Below are 24,840 nucleotides of genomic sequence, written 5' to 3'. Positions count from 1 at the left end.
CTGGCAAAAACTAAATTTGGGACACTGTGTACAAACCCTTTTTCATTCAAAGTTGAAATATAACCATAATTATTTTGGATGGTTCATTAAAAAGCAGCAACACTGAAACTAAAGTCAGTAGATCTCTGACTCTCACACTCTTCCTCTTCAGTTCCTGTCCACGTTTTTCCAGGGTGATGCAGATCTGTGTGGCAGTCTGTGTTACGAGATCCTGAAGTGCTGTAACCATCGCTCCAGCTCCACTCAGACCGAAGCCTCGGCGCTGCTCTACTTCCTCATGAGGATGAACTTTGAGTTCACGGAGGGCAAATGCATCGTCCGCTCACACCTGCAGGTCAGGTCACTCTGCTCCTCTCAAGTGTGGGTGTCTGTTTTTGGGTTACACTTTATTTTGATAGTCCACTTTAGACATTCTACGAACTATGAGTGACTTTGCAGCTACATGTCAACTGACTCTCATTCATTTGTGATTTACAACAGCATTTTAAATTACAAATCAAAATTACAAGAACAAATTCATAGCAATACAAGATTGAAGTTGTAATATTTTTAGAATAAAGTCATAGTGTTTTGAGCATGAAGTTGTGTCATTTTGAGAATAGTACACTGTAGTATTGTCACTTTTTCTGTTTGTTTTTATCTTGGTCTTTTCTGTTCTTAGTTTCATCAGCCGCTTTCTATCTTTAAATTAGTTCAGTTCTCCTCGGTTTCCTGCCTGTTTGTTTTTAATGGTTACTGATTAACTTGTGTTTGCTCGTTAAGTCTCATTTATTCTCTCAGATTTGGGTCCCTCTTGGTTCTGGTGTTAGTGTTCAGCTGTTTTGTCTTAGTTAATACAGGTCTTCCTGTGCATTCCTGAGTGTTTTTTTTTTTCATTAAAAGTTTCCCTAGATCTGGTACTCCTTCGCCGTGACAGTTTTAATAATAGCTACAGTGTGTCAAGTATATGGCATGAATAAATTTCATGTGAAGCACCACTTACAGTACTCTGGAAAAAACATCTCTGACGTCCAACCTTTAATTTTTCACATTGTATTTAATATTAAACAGCAATAAATACTTCTGAAAGCTGAAGTTGGCTCCAACTAATTCATATAAGTTATAATATTGCTCTTTTTCTGAGGTTAATAATGTTATGCGACTATTCATAAGCTGTTTTATTGACTGTATAAATGCTTGGAAATAATACGTCACATCTTCAAGTGTATCAAATTAGCAAAATATTATGACTGTAATCACACAATCTTAGATTTTTTATTTATTTATTATTTTACATGGCACTAAAACACTGCCGTATAACTACATGTAAACTAACCTTCAGTAGTGTGTTAGACTGTTAGTGTTAGGGTAGAATAAGTTGACATGTACTTACAGAGTCAGTAGAATTTCCATCAAAATAAAGTGTTAGCAGATATTAAGCAGATAGTCACTAATATATGGAGTTACAAAGTCACTTAGTCGAATGTCTAAAGTGGACTATGTGTCTTGTGTGTGGGTGATGACTGGCTGGTTTGAGGAGTGAATGTGAGAAACATTGAAGCTGATTTGGGTTTCTTCTTCTCCTGCAGGTCATTAAATCTGTAAGTCAGCTGATCGCTGATTCAGGTATCGGTGGTTCACGCTTCCAGCAGTCTCTGGCCATCATCAACAACTTCGCCAATGGAGACACGCCGCTCAAAGTGAGACTTCAGCACAGAACACACTCTAAGTCTGTGTTATTGCAAAAATAGTGAGAGATTTCAAACCACAAAATCAAAATATGAACTTAGTTGCTAAAATGGTATTCGATTCAGTTTGATTCATTCACTTGATGGTTTGCAGCTAAAATAGTATTTTATAAGACAGAAAACAGTAAGAGGTGGATAGTTATATGCAAGTCGGTGTAGACAAAACCTTGCAAATGCCTTCCATCATTTGTTTACAACCAACCAGCTCTTTATTGCATGTGCATCTTGTGAACAACTCAGTCCTGCACATAAAGATGTCTATTATATCTATTTATATCCAAACCCATATCAATATTAAAGTATGGGCACACTTTTTTGCCAGGGGTCCTGTGCCCCAGTACTGATGAATGGCTAGAAACACCCGTTTTAAAGTTAATGAAGATTAAACATTGCAAAACTCCTCAAGAAGCCATTGTTAAATGCATGCAAACATGATTTGAGAGCAAGGACAATTTTAGTAATGAAAGACAACCTTGTGCTTTATCAAGGGTCAAACAACAGATAATTTTCTTTGTTCCAGAACACCACGTTCCCGGCTGAGGTGAAGGACCTGACCAAGAGGATACGCACCGTCCTGATGGCCACCTCCCAAATGAAAGAGCACGAGAAGGACCCGGAGATGTTGGTGGACCTGCAGTACAGTCTCGCTAACTCCTACGCCAGCACACCTGAGCTCAGACGCACCTGGCTGGAGAGCATGGCCAAGATCCACGTTAGAAACGGAGACCTGTCTGAGGTCAGAAGGACTTCATCCAGAGGATCTTTTGATTAGCTGGATTAATGCATGAATGAGCTTGTGGAACACGAAACAAGATGCTAGAAGAAGACATGCTCTGCAGTGAATGGGTGCCGTCAGAATGAGAGTCCAAACAGCTGATAAAAACATCACAATCATCCACAGCACTCCAGTCCATCGGTTAATGACATGAGAAGACAAAAGATGTGTGCTTATAAGAAACAAACATCATTAAGGTGTTTTAACTCTAAAATTTGAGTCCATAATAACTCTTCCTCTATCTGGTCTGAATCAAGAGAGAAATCTGATCAGATCAAACACCATTTACAGGCCAAAACAGCTCTTATCAAATATGTGGGAGAATTTGGCTGTGAGAGACAACAGGAGATGAACTTGAGCATTATTATGAATTATTACTAGGTAGTGTGATTATGGATATTTTGACCAGAAGCGAAGGGTTGAAGGGTTTCGTCTTGATGGATTTGTTGCAGCTTTTGGCTTCTCAGGTGATTAACTGATGGACTGGAGTGCTGTGGATGATTGTGATGTTTTTATCAGCTGTTTGGACTCTCATTCTGATGGCACCCATTCACTGCAGAGCATCCAGTGATGAGACACTGATGCAGTGCTACATTGGGTACACTGTTCCTTTAAAGCCTCATTCATGCAGATGTCAGTGCCTCAGATTTGAATTTGTCAAATATTGCTAATCCTTTTGTTCATTAACAAAGACGTTTTGAAAACACTTTTAACTGTCCACTTCAGGCGGCCATGTGCTATATCCACATCTCAGCACTTATAGCAGAGTCTCTGAGGAGGAGAGGTGAGCAGCTGCTTGTGGTGACCAGCATTTAAGCAATCCCTGCTATCAATGTGCTTTCAATTGTATTTCGCAAACATTGCATATAGGCGTTCCACTGAGCTTTCGTTTGACATGCTGTTTGATCATTGCTGCTCAGTTGTTGTTGTTTTTTCAGTGCTGCACTTCATAATGAAAATTGCTCCTAGCTCCTTCCTGCCTCTTGCTTTATTCCTTATGCTGTGAGTTTTTGAGGCCTTGTCATTAGATGCATTCAAGCTGATTGTGTGTGTGCATGCTGGCGTAGATGCATGATTACAGTAGATGCATGGCTGGAGCGCTTGCCTTCGCTCTAAGTTTGAAATAGGGGTGAGCAGTGTGAACTACATTATTATTACAGTATGGCTAAGTGAATATAATGTTAGCTGTATATATCATAATATAGCTATTTTTACTGAAAATTCAATTAACGGTTGTGGAAATTGTATAAATGCTGCTTCATATCACTTCATTATCATAGCAGTTTGTCTACTGAGTGACTCTTGCACGGTGCGTCCCGTCATACTGCTCAGTCCTAGCTTGTGATTAAACCTGTGTTAAACCTGATGCCCCTCTGCTATCACAGGTTACTGGAAGTCTGAGAAGGGTCGGATCCCAAGTGTGAGCACAGAGGGAGCCTGTGTAATTAACTCTAGCCCCTTACTAACTCCCCGAGATGGAGAAAGTGAGTGCATCTCCTTCTGCCCCGTCCTGAGTGTTCTTCACCCCCTCAGGGTCCCAGTCTGTCTACTCTAAACACTGAGTTCTTATCATTACAGAGCTACTTTACAAGTACTGTTTTCAAAGTACATATCGTTTCATAGCAGCCTTACCGAAAGGTTTGCCACACTAACTGAAACAAATGAAAATTTTGCAAGGAACAGATTCCCTAAAATGTCTAGGTAGAAGATTTTAGTTTCATACTTGACCTTTTCCAGAAGCTAAGCTTTACCTCCTCGGTGCACAATCAGTTGGTAATGTCACACTGCAAAAAATAATTTTCTTATTCACAATTTTTGTCTGGTTTTACTCAAATACAAAGATTAATGTGTTAATAGATGAACTAACTGATATAAGATGCATAGATGAATGAATGAATAACATACTCTCTGTGTTTTTGCATGAACCCGCAGCTTCATTCAGCATGGGCTGGTCTGCCTTCATGAACATCTCTCCTAATGTGAGAGAAGAGGGAGCGATGAAGGAGGACGCCGGCACTCAGGACACCCCGTACACAGAGGTACAGGATCAGCCCTCACATCTCAGAGCAGCGAGTGTGTGTAATGTGCTGAGTGAGCTCTCTGTCCTGCAGGACACACTGGTGGAGCAGCTGGAGATGTGTGTGGACTACCTCTGGAAGTCTGAGAGATACGAGCTCATCGCAGACATCAACAAACCTGTCATAGCTGTCTTCGAGAAGAGACGGGACTTCAAGGTACTTCCACTGATTATCAGTGATGGGGCTGATGGGAAAACACCAGGGACGTGTTTGTGAACTGTATCTGTGTGTCCTGTAGCGGTTATCAGAGCTGTACTACGACATCCACCGCTCGTACCTGAAGGTGACAGAGGTGGTGAACTCTGAGAAACGCCTGTTTGGACGCTACTACCGTGTGGCTTTCTATGGACAGGTGAGACACTCAAACACTTCACAAGTCTGCGCTTGTTACTTAACTCACTGCTGTTTCTGCCGTCCTGATTCAATCTGCACTATTCTCTGCACACAAAAGCTCTGCTATCACATGTTGACTTTAAAGAAACAGTTCACCCAAATCTGAACCAAATTCTGTCATTATTTACTCTCCCTCGTGTCGTTCCAACCCTGTGTGAGTTGCTTTCTTATGATGAACATTAAAGAAGATATTTTGAAGATTGCTGGTAATCAAACAGTTGGTGGGGAGTACATGATGACAGACTTTTCATTTTTGGGTGAACTATACCTTTAACAGAATTGTGAACTGCATTTTCATCTTACAATATTTCCTTATAAGCTGCACTTTTTACGTTAAAAACTGCCAGAATTTGGGGAAAAAAGGGCCATTATTTTAGCCCTCTTATTTGAAGACTTTATTATAATGGCTGGGTCTCTTTTGAGGGCCCACCATCTAGTCGAAGTAGTCTATGCTAATTTTCTATTCCATTGCTGATTCTGGAAAATCATTTTAGCGCCACTAAGGTTATCAGTCATGTAGCTAGAGTCTGTCTATAGCAAAGATTTTTTAATTTGTCAGTGGACATCAGTCGTGGTTAATGAAGGACTTTAAACCTCAACACACTTTAAAACTGTCATAGAAAAAATAAAATCAGGTAGCAAATAAATACAAACTGATGTGATCAAAGATACGGAAACTCAAATTCAATTATGAGTTCACTCAAGCTTTATTATTCCAAGTATTGAAGGTAAATAAATGTTTTTCTGATCTCCTGGGCTCGTATCTCAGAAATCAGTGTGTTTAAACTCTCTCCCGTTCTCTCCTGTGTGTTGTGTATATATCAAACAGTGGTAAGTTGGGTTCAAGTGACCATCTTTTCATGGTTTAACACTCCTAGACTCTCACTGCATGTTAATAATGTGTGTGACACGAGTCTCACATGGTTTGATCCCGAACATGCTCATTCTCCTCTGCTGATCTAATCTTGAGCTTTTATAAGGTGTGTTTCAGACAGAGACTAAATCTAAATACCTTCATTACAAAAGTTGAGTTCATTGTGCTTTGTCATTGTAACAGCGTGTTGCTTTTACTCGTGTTAATGATTGGGCTTTTGATCCACATTATTTTTAACACAGAGCAGCTGTGGCTGTTTGTATCTTGAATGTGCCTCTAGTGACATTCACTTCTACAAAAACAGTCTGCGATACTGCTTGATATTGCAAAATGGTGTTTATCATTTTATTTGAATATATTATTGTAATCATAAACACACTGGTTTGTAGCACTAATACACTCAATAGAAAACGTTTTACCATTCGCTGTTCTTTGTTAGTCTTATGCATAGTCATGCATAGCAGCTAATGAATCAGAAATCTCGCACATTTGGGAAGATGCTTTGAAAGATTTGTGAAGCAGGGATAAAAACTGAAAATATATCCTAATCAAGTGACAAAAAAAAAAGAAAGAAAATTCTCAGTATGGGATATTTTTCCCATTAAATTGATTTCCGGGGACAGTTTTTGACCTTTAGGGCAAATTTTATAACCTTATTAAAGAATTAATATAGTTATTAAATATGTGCAATTAGAATAAGACCCAATCTAGACACAATTCTCAGAAATACATACATTTATGTAAGCCCAGAGATGCCATGAATGCATTTACACTACAAATACAATTGCATAAATGTGACCCTGGACCCAAAAAACTGTCTGAAGCATATGTATTTGTAACCAAATGTATTTTGGTTTGTTAGGATAGGATGATATTTGGCTCAGATACAACTTGAAAATCTGGAATCTGAAAAAAAAAATTATAATAATATAAATACTGAGAAAATCGTCTTTAAAGTTGTCTAAATTAAGTAATGCATATTACTAATAAAAAATGTAGTTTTTATGTATTAACAGTAGGAAATTTGCAAAAATATCTTCAAGGAACATGATCTTTACTTAATATCCTAATGATTTTTGGCATAAAAGAAAAATGTATAATTTTGAACTTGTAACAATGTATTTTGGTTATTGCTGACTTAAGACTTGTTTTGTGGACCAGGGTCACAAATAATGTTTGGAGATTAATATAAAATATACAGAATACATAACTATGAAATGGTACTTTGAATATGAAACTAAAAGCCACCAGTAGGTGGCGACAAGTCACTGTCTTTATAAGTGAGTCATTGATTCAGTCATTCAATCAATTCGTTCAAAACGGCTGATTTCATTCAAGAATAAAGCTTCCTGATATCAGAAGTGTGTACTAGTATACTTCTCTTACGGTTTCTACATTATAAACAGAGGTGTAAAATACTTGAGTAATTTTACTTGATTACTGTACTTAAGTATTATTTTGGGGGATTTGAACTTTACTCAACTACAATTTAAACTGACTACTTGTACTTTTACTTGATTACATTTCCGAAGAAAAAAACAGTACTTTTTACTCCTTACAATTTTATTTCATCTCGAAAAGTACATTATATTTTTATTTTATCTTATGCACATTAAATATGGTAAACAGAAGCACAAATGTGTGCCTGATGTGAGAACTAATGATCATTGTTTTCATGCATCACACACACACATTTCTACTTCAGTTATGTATTTCATCAGGTAAATGTCTGGCTTCAAAAGTTCACCATCAAATCTGAAGAAGCGTAGTGAGGAAGCAAAGTTGCATTTTCCCGCCCAAAAAGGTTTATTCATTATTGGTTCTGTTTTGATAGAGCCATTAGCTATGTCATATATTAGCTGAATGTACAAAGTGATGAGAATTTAAATACAATTAATATTTTTGCGGGATTGACTTTATTAAATGTTACAAATCTCCAAAAAAGTGTTTAAATAAACATCATATGCTAAATTATTAGTAATTCATGTTTAGTGATTTACAATATGTCATTATATGAATCATTAAGTAGGAATTAGGACTGTCAGTGAATATTTCTTTAATCTTAATTACATGCTTTTCTCATTAATTAATCTAATTAGTCACAAATAATTATTTATCATTATTTGCTAAGAAAAATACTCTAAATGCCCCAAATAAACATTTCAAAGATTAATTGTCCTTTTAGACAGTGACGTTGAGTACACAACACAAATAAAGTGGCCTTTAAAAACGTTAACATTGTATGTTTTATCCTCATTGATTCAACACATTCTTGTAATCTGTCTGGAATATATTTCTATCCTCTCCATCACATCTTGCTCTTCAGAGGGATAGTTCACCCAAAACCATTTACTGAACCTCTATCAACCCAGATGTTTCCCACTTTCTTTCTTCACATGAACACAAGCAAAGATTTTTAGTCCATATAATGCAAGGGGACAGGAGCACTACAGAAACCACACAAAGTGAACCTGAAGGTCAAGTTTAAAATATTGGTATTTGTATTTTTCTTATTATGCCTATTGTTTCACTTAAGAAGACAGTGATTCATTAACAGGGGTTGCATGAGTTACTGTCATATTCTCTCTGTGTATAGTTTTTGAAGTGTCAGTTTTGAAAAAAAAAGTACTTATACTTTTTTAATTCTTGAGTACAATATAAAAGTTGTACTTTTTTACTTTTACTCAAGTATGATTTTGACCAGATACTTGTACTTTTAGTTGAGTAAAATTTTCAGTGAGTACTGGAATTTTTGAGTACTTTTTACACCTCACAAGATACGCTAGTAAATAGTAAGAGTAGTATACTAGTATGTAGTACAAGTTTAACAACTGTCTTTATGAATGAATCATTGGCTCGAATGATTTGTTCAAAAACACAGAATCCTTCAGGAATGAAACACCACTGTTGAATATTGCTGTATATGAAAATATTGAGTATAAAATGTACATCGCATAATATTTACTTTAAGATAACTTTGACATTTATTTATCTATTATATACAGTACCACTGTATGACGTATAAAATAAAGATCTTTAAAAAAGGACAGATGAGCAACCGGCTGAAGTCTGTGGACAGTCCAACCTGAAACCGCACAGATGTTTCTGTACACTTCTGTAGACACTTCTGTAGTTCATGTGCTGTGATGTGTTCTCCAGGGCTTCTTTGAGGAAGAGGAGAGTAAGGAGTTTATCTACAAGGAGCCCAAGCTCACAGGACTGTCTGAGATTTCTCAAAGACTCCTCAAACTCTACTCAGACAAGTTCGGAGCTGATAACGTCAAGATGATCCAAGACTCCAACAAGGTGTGTCTCTCGGGTCTGAATCACTGTGAATCTCTTTTATAGTCACTAGGATGACAGTGTTGGTTTTTGCAGGTGAATCCCAAAGAACTGGACCCCAGATTCGCCTACATCCAGGTGACCTACGTAGTGCCTTATTTCAATGAGAAGGAACAGCTGGAGAAGAAGACCGACTTTGAGCGCCATCACAACATCAACCGCTTCGTCTTTGAGACGCCCTTCACTCTTTCTGGAAAAAAACATGGAGACGTGGAGGAGCAGTGCAAAAGAAAAACCATCCTGACCAGTGAGGCAAATTTACATTCAATCTAAGCTGAAACAAAATGAAAACACCTTTATAGACTTTTTGTTATGATGAAAACAAATTAAAGGTGCTGTAATCTACTAAAGCTTTAAAAAAAAAGTTAACTGTGACACTTTTTCACAATACTTCAATTAAATTTTTTTTTTTTTACTTTAGATTCTGAGAAACAGAAGTGTGAAATATGACATGAAACGTCAGAAATCCGAGATGCAGACTCATAATTGTGAAATAGATTGTCTTTTTAGTTTTTAATTCTGTGGTAGAAATAAAACATTCTGTAAAAAATAAATAAAAAGTCAGAATTGTGAGGAAAAAGTCAATTCTGGCTTTAAAGGCAGGGTAGGTAAAAAAATGTATAAAAAACTTTTGTTCCAAATCTGTTTAAACTTTATTTATATATCAATACATAATTAAAATGTAAGTACTCTGAAAAGGAAAGTATAAAAATCGAGTGACTGTAGACCTCTCACGACTGTTTTAAAACAGCTCATTATTTCCATTTACTCCACCCCCTCCCTTCTGGGCTCCTTCCAAAGCCTCTACTACGGCTCGCTAAGTAATGTTATGTTAGCTATATTACGCAGCTACGTGTGCTAATGACACATGCTTCATGAAAAAAATATGTATGATCAAAATACAAAAAGAAAGATTTACCTGTCCAGCAGAAATAAAGCCACCAAGGAGTCACTTTTCAGCCCCTTGAGTTCCCTCAGTTCTCGCCATCGCTGGAAAGCCACGCCGATATAAACTCGCGTTTTATTTCTTTGTTTATCCAAAGACTTTTTGTTCATTGCCTTTTCTTGTACTGTTATTGTCTTCTTTTGCCTGGTTTGCCTTCACTACCTGCATAGGCTGGTACTGTGAATTTTGCTTGCTGTTTCTCTGCCATTGTCTTGGTATTTCTAGGATCCGTGCCTGTTGAATTCCTCAAATCAAACGTGCACGCGCAAGTGGGCAGGTCATGTGTGGCAAAAGGGTGGTTGCCATGGTTGCGAGAGAGTGACAGTCGCCTAAGCCAATCCTATGTTTCGTCCCGAAATGGAAATAATGAGCTGTGTTTAATACAGATTAAACGGTCTAGAGTCACTCGATTTTTATACTCTTTTTATCAGAGTACTTACATTTTAATTATGCATTGATATATATAGAAAGTTTAAACAAATTTGGAAGAAAGTTGTTTATACATGTATTACCTACCCTGCCTTTAAATGTCAAAAAACTGACTTTCAAAATTCTGTCTTTTTTTCTTGCAGTTCTGAGATATAAACTCAGAATTGTATGGGAAAAGTCAGAAGTTTGTGTTTGTACCGTCTTAAAACACATCTCTTCCATCTTTATTTGACCTAACTTAAGCACTCACTATTCTAATTCTGTTCTTAAAAAAATTCTAATCTAATCTAACTACCATTCTTATCTTTTTGTATTCTATTTTCTTTTCATTTATTATACAGTTATATAAAACTCTAATACCTCTAACACTAGCTTGCTCTTTTTTTTCTATTCTATCGGTTTTCTTTTTATTTATTGTATTATTTAAAATCCCATGCTACATGTACTGTGTTAAGCTAACTGAGACTTGTTATAGCACTTATATATCATTGCTCTTTTGTTGTTTTTGATTGCTACTGTCCTCATTTGTAAGTAGCTTTGGATAAAAGCAAATGTAATGTAATGTAATAACACAGTTCTCTGTTTGTCACAATTCTGAATTTACATCTTGAATTTCTGACTTTGTGTCATGTCTTTTTTTCTTGAAATTCTGAGAAAAATGATAATTGTATCCAGGACAATAGTCAGAATTGTGAGTTTATATAACGTTTGTCACAAGTCTGAATTCTTTTTCTCAGAATTCTCAGAAAAAAAGACAAAACTGTGAAATATGAATGCAGATTTGCAAAAGGGGAAACAAATCTAAATTGTGAGATAAAGTCATTATTATTATTTTTTGTCTCATAGCACATATGGGCTTCCATAGTAAGCACTGTTTGGCATTCTAGAGCTTCTGTTTGACTTAGCAACTGCATTTACACAATACTTCTTTCAAGAGTCTGTGAGGCAGAAACTCAGCAAGCATTGCATTTGTTTTCATGCGCTTGGAAGCATTCAGCTTCCTTCTTCCTCTGTTTTTCTATTGCTTTTAGGACATTTGGCTGTGTAAGCCGTTGTTGACAGCTGGATAATTGCAAACATTTTGCACCCTTCCAACTCATGAAAACCACTCTACTGTACTATACTGTAAAACTCTGTCAGACGCTCAGTTTCCAGCATGCCATCTACTGTACAGACTGCCTGCTGTTAATGTGAAAAATGACCTCAAAATCCCTCAGAACTTTTTTATTGGCTAAACAAACCCCAACTTTGGACTACTGTCACCGTCAATTCAGTGTTTTATTATAAGGAGGAGGATTTTTTTCCGCAAATTATCCCATAAAAAAGTTCCAGCACTTTAAATTGATTAAATTCCAATATAAAAGTAAAAAGGGTGATGAATATGCAGATATTTGATGTGACCGACCGTTTCTTCAGACCCGCTCAGATCTGTGCTGTGTGTTGTTCTGCAGCCAGCTCCAGCTTCCCCTTCCTGAAGAAGCGTATCGAGGTGGTGGAGCAGCAGAGCACAGAGATGAACCCCATCGAGGTGGCGATCGAGGAGATGAGCCGAAAGGTGTCTGAGCTCAATCAGCTGTGCAGCATGGAGGAGGTGGACATGATCCGGCTGCAGCTCAAACTGCAGGGGAGCGTCAGCGTCAAGGTGAGCCCTGTGCACCTCTATATATATACATACTGTGTGTGTGTGTGTGTGTGTGTGTGTGTGTGTGTGTGTGTGTGTGTGTGTGTATGTATATATATATATATATATATATATATATATATATATTTATATATATATATATATATACAGCAAAATCTCCAGTGTTAATTTAATACTCTGACCCCTGGTTTCACAGACAGGGCTTAAGACTAGTCCTAGACTAAAATGTAAGTCTGAGCTGTTTCAACTGAAATAAACTTGCACTGAGTGATCTTAAAAATATATCAGTGCCTTTTTAGTTTTAAGATGCACATCGGTAATGTTTTTTTCTAAGCATGTTTATAAAAATTACTTAAATGTCCTAATTGATCTATGGTCTAATCCTGGCTTAGTCTAAGCCCTGTCTGTGAAACCAGGCCTGAGTGTGGACACATATAAACACTGAAGCAGAGTTGAAGTTAATGAGATAATTAAGAAGTTAATTTAGTTATGATTGACCATTATTGAAGACACCTGATGTTAACAAGCAGAATCACCAAACGAGAAAATCACAATTTGTGTGTCACCATTATAGTGATCAGTGTTAGCTTTAGTTGGGATCTTGACCCTTCAGTTATTTACTTTAGACTTTGTGGGCTGTGGTAACTGAATTATAACATACAGACCAGAGCAAAGGCACTCATGTGTGCTATTGATTGTGATTTGAACTAATTGTCATGGAGTGACCTGAACGCCTGAGTTCAGGTTTCTTTACTGTGTGCATAAATCAAGTGAAAAAAAGAAAGAAATCCAGCATTTTTGGCAATATATATTTATATTAATATTAAATATATATATTAAATCAATATTAAATATATTTCATTTTTGCTGTTTTTATGTGAATTTTTAGTATCTAGTTTTGTGATGTTCAGAGTAGATCTGTTTATCTGAAAATGCTGTTTGTCACCGTTGTTGAGATTCATACACTGATTCTTGTTATCTGTGTGTGCCTAAAATAAAGACTCCTTAAAAAAAATAAAAATCAGAATCACAAGAGATGCCTACAAAATGGTTAGAAAATACAAACTCTTTCATTGTGGAATCAAAGCTCTTACAATCGATAATGATCAATAAGAAGAGAGAGACTGTAAATGATTTCCGTGATTAAGGTCAAGCTACGATTACATTAAAATATAATCATCACCACCCAATGATTTTTGCTCTTGGATTGCCAAACACATTTTAAAAGTAAAAGTCACAAGCCAAGATCCCAACTAAAGCAAACACTGACCACTATAATGGTGACACAGATTGTGATTTTCTCGTTTGGTGAGTCTGCTTGTTAACATCAGGTGTCTTCAATAATGCTCAATCATAACTCAATTAACTTCTTAATTATCTCATTAATTTCAACTCTGCTTCAGTGTTACTTTTAACACTGAGTCCACACTCAGAGTGTTAAATTAACACTGGATATTTTGCTGTGTGTATATATATATATATATAATGTATAAAATGTGAAATACATTGCCATATGAAGTAAAAACATGTGAAACCTATTAGAAATTAGAACAATTTCATGTATTAACATACATTTAGTTTTAATGTTTATGATACACAGAAAAAAATCTGAGTAAAATCAACTCTGCTGGGAGTACATGTGAGACCACACTCAAGAGTGTGAAAGTGTTAAAATAGGAGTTTTAAATTAACACTGAGGCAGAGTTAAAGTTAATGAGATAATTAAGTGATTAATTGAGGGATGATTGACCATTATTGACGAGACCTGATGTTAACATGCAGAATCAACAAAGATGAAAATCACTATTTTTATGTCACCATTATAGTGGTCAGTGTTTGCTTTAGTTGGGCTCTTGAGCCTTAAAGTGTTAAAGTCAGATTTGGTTTGGCTGTTACAACTGTATTGTAACAAACAGACAAGAAAAAAATCAAAACATGGGCATTTGACCTGAATCACCAAACTCAATTAAAGCCTAAACAGATTTGATTGACCTCACTGATTATAACAACCCTGTTATTGTACAGTACCCACTAATTAAAATGATTTCTTGAAAGTTGTTCTGATCATAAAAAAAGCTTGCTTTAGGCACACACATACATCAAAAATTAGTGTAGGAATCTCAACAACGGTGACAAACAGCATATTCAGAAAAACAGAACAACTCTAAACATTAGAAAACAAACTACTAAAAGAAACATAAAAAACAAAAATAGAATAGTAAGAATAAAGGAAATTACTGAAACAATTCAGCTAATAATTTATTCATGCCATAATGCATCATGGGAGCCATGGATGAATTTTAATAGGTGGCACCCAGAATGCACTGCAACATGCTTTTTGGATTTTCACCATTGTTGAGATTGACAGGTTGATTCTTGATGTTTGCATGTATAACTGAAAGACTCTTTTGAAAGATTTTTGAACAAACAACTTTTAAGAAATTCCTCAGATTGTATTTAAAATGCTAAAAAATACTTTGTTGAACAATCATAGGGCTGCAATAATCAACAATGTAACTTTAACTCAGTAATTCAAGAATAACAATAGTCTTTGCTTGAGTTTTAAAACTCCGTTATAACAGCCATTTAAAATCTGACTTTAACACTTTAGGGGTCAAGAGCCCAACTAAACCAAACACTGACCACTATAATGGTGATACCATTAAAATAGTGATTTTCGTCTTTGTTGATTCTGCATGTTAACATCAGGTCTCGTCAATAATGGTCAATCATCCCTCAATTAATCACTTAATTATCTCATTAACTTTAACTCTGCTTCAGTGTTAATTTAACACTCCTATTTTAACACTTTCACACTCTTGAGTGTGGTCTCACATGTACACCAAGCAGAGTTAATTTCACACAGATTTTTTTGCTGTGTATGTGTAATACATATTTGGTCATATATGTCATGTACATGTACTGTATATCCATCCTAAAACCTGATTTTATCTTCTAGTTATTAAACTTATATCTTCATCTACACAGAGAATGTGCATATGTGAAAATCAAACATCGCCTTATATGTAACATATACAGCAGATTCACTCTTGATATAGAGCTATACATCACATTTCCATAACTCTTGGAGCACTAGCATTATCTAGTCTAGCATCTTGACTGAGACTGTGGAATAGGAAGGTTTGTCATGAATGTATTTGTTGTTTTAGGTAAACGCTGGGCCCATGGCCTACGCCCGAGCCTTCCTTGAGGAGAAGAACGCAAAGAAATACCCAGACAACCAAGTCAAACTCCTCAAAGAGATCTTCAGGTGCTCCTGCATTCATTATTAATCAACTTCCCCTCATGCTGAGTATTTTATGCTTAAAGTTATGGTGCTATTTTAATGCCATATGTGGAGATCACATCCATGTAATGTAAGTTTGTAGTTTATTATCATCAATCCAAGGAATAGTTTATTAAATAATCTTAGTTGCGTAGGTTTCAGCTCTCAGACTGAATGAATATAAAAGAAGGGAATAAAACACTAGACAAATGTACGATTGCTCTCTTGAAGCAAATATGCACAGGTTGCTACCATAATCCTTTGATCCTTCATGATGTTTTTTAAGAAAGAAAATAGCCCTGAGAGCCTAGATGAGTGTCACCAGAAGTGTAAGGGCTTGTTGTCTGTGGTCGTGCAGGCAGTTTGCAGACGCGTGTGGTCAGGCCTTGAAGGTGAACGAGCGTCTCATTAAAGAAGATCAGCTGGAGTATCAGGAGGAGATGAAAGCTCACCACAAAGACATGCTGAGCGAGCTCTCCGCCATCATGAACGAGCAGGTCAGCACACTTCTCCATCAAACACAACTCTTTCCTCGCCGTTACCTGTTTTCACTCAAATATGTGCAGGGGGAGCTAATACACATCTTCTGAAAGAGGACTGAATCTCTGGATCAAAACACAAGAAGAAAAAACTAGCAGAAGCATGTGACAGTGTCTGGAAGCAGATGCTGTAATATAACACGATCATCAAACATTAAGCAGGTGATGAATCAAAATTGCCTAAAGTTACTGAATCAGCTGTCGACTCGTTTAGGACTACTCCATCTATCGATCTGAATCCCATCTTTGTGAACAAAAAGCTGAAAAAAAAACGAGTTTTTGTCAATGTAGGCTTTTTTAATGAAATGAAGCCACATTCAGGTGTTGATAGAAGGATGCATGAAGCTAGGATAAAACGGTTTGTTTGGATTAAAAGCTAAGGTTCGTTTATCTTTTTTGACATATTGCATGCTCATTACATACATATAATGTAATATTGTGGGGGCCATTCAAGTTTTGTGACAATGGTCAAAGATGCTGTTGGTGACTGGCAACTTCTTAAAAAACACTGGCGGGGAAAGAGTTAAACGCATGTTAAATGATGATCTGCCTAGTTACTTTGTGTGTTAATGGCATGTTTCTTCTATATTTTTTCCCCTTTTAAAGATCCTGTACACAAGACAACCCGGAACAGAACGGCACAGTGCCATCTGAGCTGCTAACACACTTTTAGCCAACATTTTCTGACTAGAGGAAGTAACAAAAACTGTTGATTTTAATGAAATACACATAAAGGAAAATAATTGCAGTTTTGTAGATGAAGCAGAATGCCGTGTCTTTGCCTCTCTCTCTCTCTCTCTCACACACACACACTCTCACTCTTTCACACACACACACACTTTATCTCACACACACGCTCACATCAATATCTTCTGCAGAGCTACAGGTACATCATCTGATCAAATAAGCCTTTTTTCTAGCCCGTTCTCTTCAGGAAGCAGTGATCTTAAGGAACTTTGGTAAGGCTTTGAGCTCTTCTGACAGTGTTGAACACATCTCTAGTCCCAGAGTGAATGTAAAGCTCCTAACAGTCAGCCGGTCCCAGCTCCTCTTCATTTCACAAACACAGATGTGCTATTTTATACATTTTATAGGATTTACAATGTTTTACTGTACTGTTGTAAATTGTAAATAGGAATTTAATAGGGATTTAAATAATTACAATTTCAAATGTTTCTTTTTATATATTAAAAGATGATATATGAGTGTTTGTGTCGGTTATTAATGCTTATCCTTGATTTGTAAACATTGAACATTTGAAAAATTTCGACATCCAAAACTGAAAAGACAAATCTAACGAGATAAAATACAAACACAAAAGGTGAAAAATACAACTTCATGCTCGAAAATCTGCATTGAATTGTCAGTAAATCATCTGACACTGATGCAGTGAAGGTGTTTTCTTTACAATTTGGGTATTTTTTTTATTTTATTTTTTTTTTTACAAAAGATGCATTATTGTAAATACGGCCAAGCCACTGAAAACAGTAGTTCAGCATATTTAATGTATATTTTTATGCAATCAAACATATTGTGTTTGAAATTAAAGCAGTTTTTTATGTAAAAAAATAAGATTGCAAATTCAGACCAACCACTCAGTACAAATGTTTATTCCAGTGTGCTATTACTATATAGTACTTCTTTTTAATTAAAAATAAGAATACACTTTCAATCTACATTTTATGTACTTTAGCATAACAAAATTATACTGCTTTACAAGTGCAGTATTAGTTTACAAGTACACTTGGCTTATTTCAGATCCTTTCACACCAATGACTATATAATGATAACAATATTAAATATACATACATATAATTTTAAAGAAAGTCAGAATCCTATAGAAGCTTGTTTCTACCACACTGTAAAACCCGACAAGTTAACTTAACTCAAACCGTTTGAGTAAACAGATTGCCTTGATTTAAACCATGTAAGTTTGAAACTTTGCATTCAAGTAATTAAGTGATTAACTAAGTGCTGATTGAGAATTAGTGATGAACAGCTGCTGTTAACAAACAGAATCACTGAAGAAAAGAGAAACACAAGAACTACTACAACTGACTTCAGACACAGCCTTAGATGAAATCAACTGAAATAAAATACATGAAATCTCTCAAGATCTGATTAAACAACCCCACAAACAGCGCGGCGCAGGCGGTGCGGTGGGCACAGTGGGAGAAGTGAGCTGATGGATCTGCTGGGTGAGCTCAGACACCTGTGCCACCAGCGATTGGACAGCGTGTCCGGTGTTAGAGATACTCTCCTGCTGCTGATCCATGCATTTAACACTGTGGTGCATAAAGTGTGTAAGAGTGTTGGTGCTCGCTGCTTCCATGGTGGTGAGAACGTTCTGTGATGGTGGTGAGAACGTACTGTTCTCCTCTTGGAGTTCCCAGAATTGCCTACCTGCTGATTGTAGTCATCAATAAGGGAGTGATCCAATATGTCCCTAGCAGGTACCCAACTCCTCTCCTCCGGACCGTAACCTTCCCAGTCCACCAGGTACTGGAATCCTCTCATGTGTCCAAAATTAAACCTGTGTTTTATGCACGTATTAATCCGCCTACTCCGGTTCCCCCGCAGGCGCGTCTCGTAGATGGGGAACCGACTTATTCGGTTAATCGTAATTCGGTTAAGGCGGGGTGTATCCTCCTGTACGCTGGAGGTAGTTTGAGGCGGACTGTCATCGGACTAATGATCTTGGTGATAGTAAATGGGCCAATAAATTTGGGAGCTAATTTATTAGATACGGAACGCAGAGTAATGTTACTGGTAGAAAGCCACACTTTTTGACCCACGACGTAAACGGGAGGCTTTGACCGGTGGCGATCGGCCTTGGCCTTAGTGTGCTCCCTCATCCAGAGCAGAGTCTCGAGGGCTCTGGTCCAGGTGCGGTGGCACCTCTGGACAAACGCGTGAGCGGAGGGGACAGCGACTTCAGATTCCAGTCTGGGAAAGACTGGTGGCTGGTAACCTAAACTGCACTGAAATGGAGAAAGGCCCGTAGCTGACACTGGTAACGAATTGTGAGCATACTCCACCATAGAGAGTTGTTGACTCCAGGAAGAAGGATTATTGGAGACCAAACATCGCAACATCCTCTCTAAATCTTGGTTGGCTCGCTCAGATTGTCCGTTACTTTGGGGATGATAACCCGAAGACAAGCTAACTGATGCTCCTAGCAATTTACAAAACTCTTTCCAAAATTTGGATATAAATTGAGATGCCCTGTCAGAAACCACATCTACCGGGAGGCCATGAAGCCGAAAGACGTGGTCTAAGACAGTGACTGCTGTCTCCTTGGCTGTTGCTAATTTGGGCAAGGGAATGAAATGTGCCACTACGGTCAAAACGACCGTCATGCCATCAGAGGGCGGAAGGGCGGTAACAAAAAAAATATGCAAGAACTTATGTATGTGCGAACACGTGAAATTGGTATCACATGTAATTGGCATGTTATGGAATTTAACTATGGAAATATATTAACATGATATACAGAGCCGGACAGTAACGGAGTACATTTACTTGAGTACAGTACTTAAGTACAATTTTGAGGGATCTGTACTTTACTCGAGTATCATTTTTGGGGAGTACTCATGACTTTACTCAAGTACATTTGAGAGGCAAATATTGTACTCTTTACTCCGCTACATTTCTATCCATAACCGTAAGTACCCGTTATGGAAACACTAATCACTGTTATGGTGACACATATTAGAGTTAAACCTCTGTTAATTCTCAATAAAAACTTTTGTAGATGTCTAACAGAAATAAAGTCAGTCTGGTTAGTAATAAGTGAAGCTGGTAAAGCTGTTTGTGGAGTTGTTTAATCCTCCTCTGGTGAGATCTTGAGAGATTTAATGTATTCTTTTATCTTCAATTGATTTCATCTAAGGTTGTGGCTGAAGTCAGTTGTAGTTCTTGTGTTTCTGCTCATCTCTTTTTCAGTTCTCTACTTTCCTTCAGTGATTCTGCTTGTTAACAGGCTTATTAGGGCTGAAATTACTTCATATTTAATATACACAGACTTTGTGGCTCAGATAAGGTCCAGTTCTGCTTAATTTCTTTACTCTTGGCTGACATGTGGCATTGCTATGGCCTGCTTGTGGCTCAAATCTGGCAAACAGGAGTGGTCCGCCCAAGGGCCATCATTCCACACTGCATGTGGGCCAGATCATCTTTCCACGGGTGCCAGATGTGGGCCGGATCTGGGCCGAAACAATGTTGCTATGTGGGAATGCAGTGAAAGAGTGCACCTCCTGCTGTCTCTCACATCAAAATCAGACACTTATTTGTTTAGAGCTGTTTAAAACAATCCTTTATCTGTGCAGATTTCTCTCCTGATTCATATTATTATGGATTCATATTTTGGTTTGAAGTTAAAAACTGATGGAACTGTTTCTTACAAACAGACATCTTCTGTCTTTTTAGGTGATTAACTGATGGACTGGAGTGCTGTGGATTATTGTGATGTTTTTATCAGCTGTTTGGACTCATTCTGACGGCACCCATTCACTGCAGAGCATCCATTGATGAGACACTGATTCAATACTACATTTCTACAAATCTGATGCTGACATCTTTATGGAAACCCGTTTCCGCCATAGAATAAAAAAAATATATTTATAAAATATTTATAAAAATGTATTAAAAGAACAATTTATAATTTTTTTTGAATAGGTTCAAGCGTAAATGCAGCCGCTCACATTTTCGAAACAAATTATAGTCTATGTAATAAGATAAACTGTCTGAGCTGTTTAAGGCCCTGACTGATTATATGAATTCAGATAAATAGGTGTTACAAATAGTCTAGATTAATATAATGTACTTTTATTCTGTGTTGTGTTTATCTTTTTTAACATTTGAGGTATAACAGTGGGGTCTGTGATCAATTACACATTTCGATGTTAATTAAAACTGAAGAAAAAAAAAACAGTTATTATTAGAATAAACATCAAGATGTGTAACTGAACAGCCATTACAAATGTGCTTTAACTTTTGATGAATACTAGTACAGATGACACATAGGGCATGATCTGGAGGTCATCCTCAACAAAGTCATGATTAAATGATATGCCTCCGTGATTTTTCCACATTATTCATTATCATGTGATCATCTCTTCCTTCATATAGTTGTGAAACTTTTGCAACATTTAGTGATAGTAGCATTTTTCATGCAACTTGGGCTATTACAATAATATAAAGACAAGAGTTTATATTATCACATATGTGAAGTCAAAATCAACCCCAAATTTGCTTAAAAATGCATCACAAAAGGTTGTTTTATTTGAACTTTGTTAAAAAAAAAATTTTCACATCCACACACCGTAAAAAGTTTTTCTCTATATTTATTCAGTAAAATTGTGTCAAAAATTTACAAGCAATATTATTAATTAAATTTAACACATTTTAATTAAGTAGAAATAATCATTCAAAATGAGTAGAATAACATGGAAAAATTAAGTAAAATTTATATAAAAATATTGATTTCATTGGACAAAAACAAACAAACAAAAAAACCCTATGCTAAAGAATACTATGTTATGCATGCCAGGCCAGTAGTTGGCGATCATGAAACACGAACAGAATCACTGAAGGAGAAAAATAAATAATTTGCTAACCATTGTAGTGGTCAGTGTTTGCTTTAGTTGGACTCTTGACCCTTAACATTTTAAACAGATCTTTTTTGATTGCTAGTTGTGATACAGCAGCTAGACAAGCCAAGAAGGAAATGCGACCAGGTGGTGTTATTTGTTTTTACATCATCATTTGGTCTGAGTTGGGTGTGCCTCATCAATGACAGGTGTCCTGTGGTTGAACAATATAAGCTTTTGGTGTTTTCAGCATTATCAGAGAAATTCTTAGAAGCACCTCTGATCAAAACCTTGTTAAAAAAGCAGTGTTTTCACTTAGGCACACAGACATCAAGAATCAGCCTGAGAACCTCAATAATGGTGACAATCAAAAAGCATGTTACACTGCATTCTGGGTGCCACCAATCAAAACTCATTTATGGCTCCCATCATGCTTTGCGGCATGAATAAATTATAAGCAACAATTATATAGTAGCTTGTTTTGTGATTCTTACAGTTCGTCTGAATATGCTGTTTGTTACTATTCTTGAGATTCATACCTGGTTCTTGATGTCACTGTGTGTCAGAAGAAAGTTCCCCTCTCTCTGTTTTAAACAGATTTTTTAAACTCTGGATTGCACTGAAAATTCCAGTTTTTTTGTTGAATCACAGGGCTGCTATAGTGAATGTTAATTTACATTCTTAATTTTTTCATGTTATTCTACTCATTTTAAATGATTATTTCTAATTAATTAAAATGTGTTAAATGTGATTAATAATATTGCTTGTAATATTTTGACACAATTTTATTGACTAAATATAGAGAATCACTTTTTACAGTGCACTATGTACTTCACAATGATAAAAAAAAAAAAACTCTAATATAGCTTACATTTTTTAAAAGGTGACCCAAAATGTGTTTTATTATATGTATGTTCCTACATTTTTTTGTACATTTAAAATAAATTAAGAATAAAATTAGTACAAAGTTTCATGATGATTGATTAATCATGATTCTCATGTGAAGTTAATGAGACCCAGTATCAGCAAAACGATATGACATAAGTAATGATAAAATTATGAAAAATGATAAGAAGAATCTGTATAAAACATTTAGACTTATTTTATTCAATCGAATTTGAAAAATAAAAAAATAATAATTCAGACTTCACACATGCAATTAAACAAACAAAAATAACTATAATCATTTTTTTAATCTTGTGACATAACATATGTGTCTAGATGAGAGATTAACCTTTTGGGGAATGTATAAGAAAACATTTTGTTCCCCCTTCTTATATATATATATATATATTTCAAATCCAAAACAACATGGACTCATAAACGAGCGAGGAAAGCCTAATGCGGATTCAGGGACGTGAAGACACGGTGTCCCATCTAAACGATTGCATAACCCTCACCCTTAACCCGGTGCACTTTGAAATCGATGATTTCACATTGCATATTCTGCATTACACAGCTTTCCTTTCGAAGAGTCTACTGCAGTATACCGAGGGGGTTAAAGTGATCTAAACCTTACTCGACATTATTCTACAGCACAGCGAAACAAAGACACACTACTACATATATGAAACAGTGATTAAAAACACTGCAGACACCTATGACAGTGTTTACTCACTTAAATAGTCATAAGTACACAAACACTGCACGCCCCCCCCCCCTCTCGGCGGAGTGGACGGGTCGCGCGTGAGTGACGGAGAGTTTCCGCATCTCGACAGACGCTTGTCAAAGTGAGCAGGTAAGAGCGCTCTCAAACTATCATCTTTTAAAACTATCTTATAGAGTTGGCATCAGCATTGCAATCAGCTTAAGTTGATTCGATACTTTGCCATAATTATTCGCAGTGGATACGTAATGCATCTTTAGTTCTCACTTTGTTCTTCGGTTTTATAGAAAGGCCATATCTGCCGAAACAAAAAGACCTCACACCGCGCATACAATTTGTTTCTTTTGAGAGTGTATTCAATAGTTTCTACGTTTGCTCAACATTTTGGAGAATTCATACTAATTTCCTAATTATAATTAAATTTTACACATTTTTACACATTAAATGAATTAATGTTATCTTTGGTGTTTTCTATATTTGAGGAAAGTAGTTGATAATGTAGCCTCGTTGATTTACATAATCACTGCTGAATTTCTTGTTTTTAAGTGCAAAAAAAAAAAAAGAATGTCAATGACGCTTTAGTACTTTTTTACATAGTTCATTAATTAATTTAATATTTTACTTAAAATACTCTTAATATACTAAAGTACTAAGGTGTCCAGTCTGCAACGAAAAGCTTAAACTAATTAACATTTCAGTTTTGTACTACGGTAGCTTGTAAAGAGATGGTCTTGCGTACTGCTCTTTTTTTGTCTAGAGATCATTAATAGTCAATTCTATTTCTGTCACAGTTATTCTGCTGTGAAGTGGCAGTTTTAAACTGTGATATTGTCATTTTGAGCTGTGTCATGGTCTCTGATGCTGATCATGCAGATTTCTCCAACACGTGCTTCGACTTATTTGTCAAATGCATGGTTCTCGATTTGTAATTTTCACGATGGAAGCGTGAAATATAGCTATTAATCACATTTCAACTCAAAGAGCTCCTCAGTTTCTAATCCTGACATCTGGAAGAGAATGAAAGAAAATATTGAGTTGAAAATGTGCTCACTCTCAGGCCATCCAAGATGTAGATGTTGGTTGGTAAAATATGTAACAAATAAAGAACAAAGCATGTCAGCACATATTTTACTCATAAAACAAAAGATCATAGGAAATTATCCTTCTACGTAGATTGGCCTACGAATGGACATCATGATTGAGCAGCTCTATTTCACAGCGGTACATTGGTGTGTTTCTTCAGACTGTGTTAGTTAGACAGTCCTTTAAAGAGTTCACACTGCTGTCACTGTGATGGGTTTATATGCTGGGGACGTGGACTTTGGAGGCTGAACATGGCAAAGCTGTGAGATAATAGTAGTTGGAAAAAAAGTTGGATGTTAATTTCATAACTGGACTGGCTTAATTAGGTGAGTTTGTTTTGACTTTGAAGCGCCTAGTTTACTCAAAAGTGAATATTCTGCACTTTTTCTTCTATTGAACACAAAAGAAGATATTTTGAATAGTTGCTGGTAGCCATTGACTTCCATGGTATTATTTTCCCTACAGTTGAAATCAATGGCTACCGTTCAGCAGAAAAAAGAAACTCAAACAAGTTTGGAACAACTTGAGG

General features: G+C 36.3%; 1 protein-coding gene across 3 annotated transcripts in view; it reads left to right on the top strand.

The window, feature by feature from the left end:
• The window catches only part of LOC132123063 (dedicator of cytokinesis protein 10-like), a 130,689-nt gene extending 113,708 nt beyond the window's left edge, over positions 1-16,981 (top strand). For all 3 annotated transcript variants that reach the window (XM_059533585.1, XM_059533584.1, XM_059533586.1), the window contains exons 43-56: positions 152-334; positions 1,569-1,679; positions 2,248-2,463; positions 3,229-3,286; positions 3,888-3,986; positions 4,435-4,541; positions 4,614-4,736; positions 4,819-4,932; positions 9,007-9,153; positions 9,226-9,436; positions 12,016-12,206; positions 15,377-15,477; positions 15,851-15,989; positions 16,638-16,981. In XM_059533585.1, the coding sequence (XP_059389568.1) occupies positions 152-334; positions 1,569-1,679; positions 2,248-2,463; positions 3,229-3,286; positions 3,888-3,986; positions 4,435-4,541; positions 4,614-4,736; positions 4,819-4,932; positions 9,007-9,153; positions 9,226-9,436; positions 12,016-12,206; positions 15,377-15,477; positions 15,851-15,989; positions 16,638-16,685 (1,848 nt within the window). In that variant the 3' untranslated portion in view covers positions 16,686-16,981. The remainder of the gene's footprint in view (positions 1-151; positions 335-1,568; positions 1,680-2,247; positions 2,464-3,228; positions 3,287-3,887; positions 3,987-4,434; positions 4,542-4,613; positions 4,737-4,818; positions 4,933-9,006; positions 9,154-9,225; positions 9,437-12,015; positions 12,207-15,376; positions 15,478-15,850; positions 15,990-16,637) is intronic.
• Positions 16,982-24,840: the final 7,859 nt, after the last annotated feature.

Source organism: Carassius carassius, chromosome 41, assembly GCF_963082965.1.
Source record: "Carassius carassius chromosome 41, fCarCar2.1, whole genome shotgun sequence".
Taxonomy (NCBI): Eukaryota; Metazoa; Chordata; class Actinopteri; order Cypriniformes; family Cyprinidae; genus Carassius; species Carassius carassius.
Note: the sequence above shows the minus strand (reverse complement) of the source record. Positions and strands in the feature narration are given on the sequence as shown.